The sequence below is a fragment of the Opisthocomus hoazin genome, chromosome 7 (assembly GCF_030867145.1).
Source record: "Opisthocomus hoazin isolate bOpiHoa1 chromosome 7, bOpiHoa1.hap1, whole genome shotgun sequence".
Classification (NCBI taxonomy): domain Eukaryota; kingdom Metazoa; phylum Chordata; class Aves; order Opisthocomiformes; family Opisthocomidae; genus Opisthocomus; species Opisthocomus hoazin.
Window position 1 is genome coordinate 1,802,129 of NC_134420.1, and position 7,815 is coordinate 1,809,943.

At 60.2% G+C, this 7,815-nt stretch overlaps 1 protein-coding gene across 6 annotated transcripts in view; it reads right to left on the bottom strand.

Annotated features, from left to right (window-relative positions):
• Positions 1-7,121, bottom strand: part of MYRF (myelin regulatory factor) — a 75,489-nt gene extending 68,368 nt beyond the window's left edge. For all 6 annotated transcript variants that reach the window (XM_075425060.1, XM_075425059.1, XM_075425056.1 and 3 more), the window contains exon 1: positions 6,888-7,121. In XM_075425060.1, coding sequence (XP_075281175.1) covers positions 6,888-6,933 — 46 coding nt within the window. In that variant the 5' untranslated portion in view covers positions 6,934-7,121. The remainder of the gene's footprint in view (positions 1-6,887) is intronic.
• Between the last annotated feature and the right edge of the window lie 694 nt (positions 7,122-7,815).

Consider the following 7,815-nt stretch of genomic DNA (forward strand, 5'->3'; position numbering starts at 1 on the left):
GGGAAAAGGAGATTTGGGGAGGCTGGGGAGAGAAGACAGACCCCAGAGAAGTCCTAGCACAGCCAGCTCTTATCAGACGTCTTACAGGATCCACCCTCCTACCAACAGCTCTCTGGCCTCACTCCACCTGGACATCTCCTTTCCTTCACCCATCTGGGGAAAAGGAGTTTTGGGGAGGCTGGGGAGAGAAGACAGACCCCAGAGAAGTCCCAGCATAGCCACCCCTTATCAGGCATCTGAAGGGATCCACCCTCCTACCAACAGCTCTCTGGCCTCACTCCACCTGGACATCTCCTTTCCTTCACCCATCTGGGGAAAAGGAGTTTTGGGGAGGCTGGAGAGAGAAGACAGACCCCAGAGAAGTCCCAGCACAGCCACCCCTTATCAGACATCTGAAGGGATCCACCCTCCTACCAACAGCTCTCTGGCCTCACTCCACCTGGACATCTCCTTTCCTTCACCCATCTGGGGAAAAGGCGTTTTGGGGAGGCTGGGGAGAGAAGACAGACCCCAGAGAAGTCCCAGCAAGACCACGCTGGAAGCGGCAGACCCTTCTGCGCTAGCCTTGCCCTGAGGAGCGGGACGAGGACAAGTGCTTTGGCCGAAGTCTCTGGGAACCTCCTGCTGCTGGTCCTGCTGGGATGCAGGTGGCAGCTTCCCCCCGTGCCCAGGAATGGCCACAGCCAAGCGCTGCAGACTGCTGGGGACGAGCTCGAGGGAACGTTCTCCTCTCTTCCCTCCTCTGCTTAGGCCCTAGGATGGAGCTGGGTTCACCAGCAGCCTCCCGTTACCTCCTCTTGGTGAGGGCAGATGCCAACCGGAGGCAGACACCGAGCTGGGTGGGCAGGAGAAGCTCGAAACAGCGGGCAGAGAGAGGAGGACCAGGAAAGAGACACCCTGGAAAGGGAGATGGAGAGGCAGAGGGGAAAGCAAGCTGAGCCATGGCAGGGCTGGGGGATCCGGGCTGTTACCTGCTCGGATCCAGTGCATCGTGAGCATGGTGGGAGCAGACGTCAAGCTCCCGCCGCGTCCCTGCTCTCCCCCTCTGTCATCGTGCCACCTAGCTCAGCTCGTCCAGGTCCTGGGGCCGCTGCCCGCCGGTCTTTCTGTTCCCCCCAGGGAAGAGTGGGAGGGCCAGGGAGGAGGCTGCTGCCACACGCGGGGATTTGGGGCTGCGAGGGGATTACCAGGAGGGATGGTCATGTGTTTGTGCTGTACCAGGTTCCCCAGGACCATTCTGTCACGGGCTAACGCCGCCCGGCAAAGCGCTCCACGCAAAGCCTCTTACCTTCCCCGCCGCGCCAGCCAGGCCCCGGAGAGACTGTCACACTGCAAAGCCACCGCGTCCCCGAGCCCGCTCCTCCCAAGAGCTGGGTCCTGGAGCAAAGCGCCCGCCAGCAACGATCACGTTGTGCTTTTTGCACGGAGCCTGTGATTCTCCACGGCCTTTCCCCGGTGCTTTCCCTCTGCCCTTACCCTCGCCACAGCCAACGGCTCCAATGCAAGCGGCGCAGGAAAGCTGCTCTCCAGCGCAGCGTCAGAGCTTGGGGACATCCGAGGGACGCAGAGGCTAAGGGCCAGAGAGCCACTGGCTGGGCAGAGGGTGAACAGCGAGCTTCGTGAAGCCCAGCTCCCAAAAAAGCCGTTCTTTCCTAGAATTCGAAGGAACTAGATGCTCTGATCCGCTGTGGTTGCGTCGCTACGTCGAGCCCAGGTGCCTAAAAACGTACATGGGGCCAGTTCTGGTCTGCGTGCTCGGCTTCTGCCTGCCAGCCAGCACCAGGACGGACACCACGTGGGGTCCGACGTCCTCCTGCCCCTCTGCTCCCAGGGTTTTCAGCCTCCAGAAACCACCGCTCTTCCCCTCTGCACCCCTAAGCAACCAGGAAGGAAACAGTCCCTTGTTTCTCCATGACTTCTTTGCAATCCTCCAACCTCTGGTCTGGCAGAAAGCGAAACAGCCCCCGTGACCCGGCGAACCCCCCCACGAGCTGTAACCCACCGGCGGGGCCAGCACCCAGAGCCCTTCCAGCTCAGGGACGCGTCACCGCACCGCGAGGCGCTGCCCAGCTCTGAAGATAACCCGTTACTCCCCTTCCCTCACGCTCACGGCTTCGCTCTTTGACATCAGGGAAAGCTTTACCAGCGCGGTCCTTCTCCGCTTGTTGCCGTCCACCTCCAAATCCTCCTGCGGGCACGCAGCACGCAGAGACCCAGCGCGGCGGACAAGGCGCCGGGGTCCAGCTCTCCGCCTCAGCCCCACCATTTTATATTTATTCATCGAAAGAAAACCAGGCAACGGCCTAGACCTCTTCCTGCAGGGCTGCACGGCGGCGTTGCCTACTCACGGACACGAAGTGCTCCGCAGCACCCAACAAAAATCACCAAGCAAGGAGAAAAATCACCAAGCCTTTTCCGTGTCTTTCCCCGCTGCGGTTCAACCCAAAATCCTCCAAATTTTGAGCGTTTTCGCTGTTCTTTCGCCATTTCTTGCCCCATCCCCGTTCGGCCGTCTGCCAAACCGCCCGCTCCCCTGCCCCCCAAGCCCTGCTCTGCACATCGTTCTCGCTGTACATTCTTTAACAACCTCTTATCTCATAAATTAGCCGAGAGAGAGAGGGATCCCGAATAGCTGAGCTCTGTCGTAACTGTTTCCCTTACGCCAGTGGTAGGCAGGGAGGAAGGTAAGGTTTCTAGCAGGATGCCAGCCAAGGGTCAGACGCTTTCAACTCCCTACTTTTCCTTTGATACAAAATACAAATGCTCTGGATAAACACTCCCAATCCCATGGAAAGCCCAAACCGAGCTCCTTCACCTCCGCTGCCAGAACGCCCGGCGTCCCACGCTCTCTGCCTCCCAGCTTTCCCAGCCGTCTGCCCAAGCTCTCCTCGGCAGGACGGTCCCGGGCACCCCCAAAGACGTTTACCAGCGGGGCTAACACAAACCAGGCCAGCGACGATCCTCCTCGCACGGGGCAGGCCCACCTCGAGAACGCTCAGAGGCCGTGCTGCCAGCCAGCCTCGAGCTCACGGTGGCTTCGTCCCAGGAGGGTGCAAAGTTCTGCCCAATCCATCTCTCGGAGCCTGCGTACACGTTTGTCCCTAACCCCTTCCCAAACGTGAGAGCAAAGCTCCAGACTTTTCACATCGCTCTTCTGCTTCTCCGTCCTCGCGTGCCTCGAAGAGCGGTCAACGGCATTCCAGGGAGACAAGGACATCCCGCACAAGGACATATGGAGAGCCCTCTTTGTGAAAAGAGAGGTCACAGAATCCCAGAACGGTCGGGGTTGGAAGGGACCTCTGTGGGTCACCTAGTCCAACCTTCCTGCCCAAGCAGGGTCACCTACAGTAGGTTGTAGAGGACCTTGAATATCTCCAGAGAAGGAGACTCCACAACCTCCCTGTGCAGCCTGGGCCAGGGCTCCTTCACCCTCAGAGGGAAGAAGTTCTTCCTCATCTTCAGACAGAACTTCCTATGCTTCACAGGTCCTCCTCTTGCAGCTGAGAAAAGCAAAGCCAGGCAACCGAGCCCGAGATCTTGGGATCGCTCGCCCCGCGACGGGACCTGCCACACCGCCGCTGGAGCCAGCCAAGCGCCGGGATTCGGAATCGGCACAGGCACCAGCTCTCTGCCACCCCTCGGCCAGCACAGCCCCTGCTCCCCAAAAGTCCACAAGAAGAGACCAGTTAATCCCCATCTGATGCTTTGAGATACCGAGCGCTCTACAGGCGCTGAAGGATTGCTCTCAAACACGGCGGGATTGCTTCCAGCAGGCTCAGATCCTGTGCAAATCAGAGTCAGGCAAAGGGAAGGTAATTCCCAAATTATTTCAGGGTTTTCAGCGTACAGGAAGAAATCCCCTTAGTGTAACATCTCCACTTGGCGAGAAGATGATGTGTGAGAAGGAAAAATACCTCAACGGAAGGGAGAAATGCGAACACGCGTTGCCTCCTGGAAGAGAATCAGCAGGCAGCTCTTGAAGCAGCGATGGGCTCGTCAGGAATGGGCTCGACTAACGAATTTATTCCTGTAAATTAATAAACCCTAACAGACCTATTGCTCCCCCGCTACACTACGCTTCCTGAAACCATTAATTCTTCGGGACAGTGAGATTCCAGGGCAAACCTGACCCCGTGCTGCAACTTCAGGCTCTGACCTTCCCTTCCAAGGAACCCTCAGTCCGGCTGCGAGCTCCTTCGCAGCGCCACGATCAGCGCCTGCGCTGAAGGAAAGAATCTTCTTTCTCCGCTCGCTTCACGAACCGAACCGAGCAGCAGAAAACTTTCTGCCCTTCCCCTCTCGCCCTCAAGCGCTGTGTTGTAAAAAAAAAAGCTCTTTAATAACACCACCAAGGGGGTCTGGCTGCCCAAATGAAATCAGCAGCCCTGTTGGGCTCTGCAAAAAAAAAAAAAATCAAGCTCAGGGAAGTTCTAAGAAGGAAGTCACACCAGTAAGCAAACAGCAGAGGCTAAGCAGGACCTTCCAGCCCCAGTTTCCCTCGCTCTCAGTTTTTAGAGACAAGATGGTTTTAATTCAAAAGACAGAAAGAGAGAGAGAGATAGAAAGAAACAAGAAGAGACAAAGATAAAAAGATAAAGAGGGAAAGCGAAAGAAACAAAACCAGAAAAAGAATCCCCGAATGGCTGAGGCTGGCAGGGACCTCCTGAGGTCACCTTGCTCAAGCAGCGTCACCCGCAGCACCCAGAATGAACAAGACAGAAACAGAACGAAAGCTTCCACCCCATAAAAAGATGCTCTGGGGGAGAGAGAGAGAAATTCCACAAATGAAGAGACAGAGAGTTGAAGCCTAAAGCCTGTAAATAACGTCGGGGTGCTGAGCAAGGGCTGCGCGGGACGCCGGGGAGGTGCTCGGTGCCCAGAGGACCAGAGGTGGGTGGGCAGGGTTTCGGAGACTGGTTCAAGTGAAACCCCAAAACCAAACCAAGGCCGCTGAAGGCTGAAGAGAACACAGGCTGGGAGCACACGATAAGAGCCCGCTTGGCGAGGCTTCCCATCCTCGCTAATCCTCTTGCTCCCGGGACTCCAGAATCATGGCTGGAACAAACATGGGATGCTTTTCCCTTTGTAAAAGAAGAGATGCATTACTGAGGCATCACCCGGGTGCCAGAAGAGAGGAAAGCGAGAAGTAGCTTGAGCCTCTGTTCCCTCCTGAGAGCATCTTCTGTTTGTGGTGCACCTTCGCTTTCCTCCCCGGGCTATGTCCTTCCACCAGCTGCAGAACCAGCAGGGACGTGGTCCTCCCAGCCCAGCCACCCCGGGCCACGTCCTTCCACCAGCCACAAAACCAGCAGGGACGTGGTCCTCCCAGCCCAGCCACCCTGGGCCACATCCTTCCATCAGCCACAAAACCAGCAGGGACGTGGTCCTCCCAGCCCAGCCACCCCGGGCCACGTCCTTCCACCAGCCACAGAACCAGCAGGGATGTGGTCCTCCCAGCCCAGCCACCCCGGGCCACATCCTTCCACCAGCCACAGAACCAGCAGGGATGTGGTCCTCCCAGCCCAGCCACCCCGGGCCACATCCTTCCACCAGCCACAGAACCAGCAAGGACGTGGTCCTCCCAGCCCAGCCACCCCAGACGACGCTGAGCGAGTAGCTCAGGGCAGCACACGCTGCCTGACCCCACCACAGCACGAGGACTCCGGAGCGGATCCGAGCTCCAGAGCTGACCCGGGCACACATCCTGCTCTCCGTGGACCAGGGTCCACCGCAGCAGACCCCAGCCCTGCCACCGGCGACAGGACCTGTCCACCCCACACAGCCGGGGCAGGACGGGCACGTTGCTCCCCCCACGACCGGTGCAGCCACGTGCCAGGGGCTCACACCAAGGTGTAAACCCCACGTAAGCGAAACCTCCGCCTAGCAAACGGCCCAGCAGAGAACAAGGGGCACGCGGTGCGGGGCGCAGCACCAGAGAGAAGCAAAGACAACGAGCGAGAAGCAGCGGTACGGTCACCAGGGAAGGGTGGAGCGTGCCAACAAAGCCAGAGCGGGCAGAAGAAACACCGAGCCGAGGAACAACAAAGGCCATCGGGGTCCCAACGCCTCCCCAGCCGCACAGTTCAGCCCCACCAAGTTGCCATCAGCGACCATAGAATCCCAGCATGGTCGGGGTTGGAGGGGACCTCCGTGGGTCACCCAGCCCAACCCCCTGCCGAAGCAGGGTCACCCACAGCAGGGTGCACAGGACCACGCTTCACCCCTGCGTCACGGAGGGGCCAAATTCTCTTTACAATCCCTTTTCCGCCATTGTTTTCCATAAAAGCCGCCTTTGGTTTGCGCTGATGGGAAGGAGACCCTGCTCCGAGGACACACGGTGCCCGAAGGGGTCCGGGCTCCGGCCGGACCGCGCTGCCCTCCGGATACCGACTACGCGACGGCGTGGGGTTCGCTGCTGTAGGATCAGCTACCTTCCAGCCCAAAGCAGAGCGATCTCCCCAGCGAAGCACCCAGCGCCGAGCCTGCTTCCGACACGCTGCGCCCAGCGGCCGCGGCTCGGGGGACGGGCAGAGAGGCCACCGGTCCCATGGCGAGCGGGGACGGCGGCCAAGGGTTTGACCCCGTACGCCAGAGCCACCGTCCGAAGCCGGCGCGTGCTCCGAGGGCCGCACCGTGGTCCTTGGTGGGGTGGGTAGGTACGATGCCACGCGTTCCCCAGCCCTCGGGGTGTCGGGACCCCCAGTCTGGGACCCGTGACGTGACCGCGGCGCGCTGGGGGACACGCACCCGTGCTCTGTCCGAGAGCGGGCACCCGCTGCCGCTTCGACGCCGGGCGAGGCGATCGCTGCCGCTGTGCCTTTGGCCGGGGTCAGGGCCACGCCGAGCCCGGGGGGGAGAAGGTCGGGGCTCAGCGGGGCACCCCTTACCTTCGAAAAACCGCTGCAGGGCCTCCGTCTCGTCCACCACCTCCATAGCTGTGCCATGCACCGGGGCGGCAGGGCTAAAGTCGGTGCCTGCAGGGGGGCATCGCCCCGGGGCTGGCCGGGGGACCCCGCTCCGAGCCCCGCTGCTTCCTCCTCCTCCTCCTCAGAGCCCCGCGCCGCCGCCCCGGGGGGGTCCCGGAGCCGGTCCCGGCGCCGAGCGCGGCCGCCCGCTGCCCATCGGCCTCCGCCGAGCGCTGGCCCCAACTCCGGGGCTCCTCCTTCCTCCCTGCCTCCCTCCCCGCCCTCCGCTCCTCCTCCTCCTCCTCCTCCTCCTCCTCCTCCCGGCGATGGGAGAGCCCGGCCCGACCCGGGGTCCTCCCCCCCCCCCCCGGGAGAAGGCACCTCCACAGACCCGGGGTCCCCCCCTTAAGAGCCCTCACTCAATCCCACTCCCCAAACCACCCACAAATCACCCCAAAAAATAGGGGGGGGGGGGAAAATATCTCCCCCTTAAGAGCCCTCACTGAACCTCACTCTCTAAACCACGCATAAATCACCCCAAAAAATAGGGGGAAAAAAAATATCCCCCCCTTAACAGCCCTCACTCTCTAAACCACACATAAATCACCCCCAAAAATGGGGGGGGGGGGGGGGGAAATCCCCCCCTTAAGAATCCTCACTCAACCCCGCTCTCCAAACCACCCATAAATCACCCCAAAAAACAGGGGGGGAAAAAAAATACCCCCCCCCCTTAAGAGCCCTCACTCAACCTCACTCTCCAAACCACCCATAAATCACCCCAAAAAACAGGGGGGAAAAAATACCCCCCCCCTTAGGAGAGCTCACTCAACCTCACTCTCCAAACCACCCACAAATCACCCCATCATCCCAAAAAATAGGGGGGGGGGGGAAAACATCCCCCCCTTAAGAG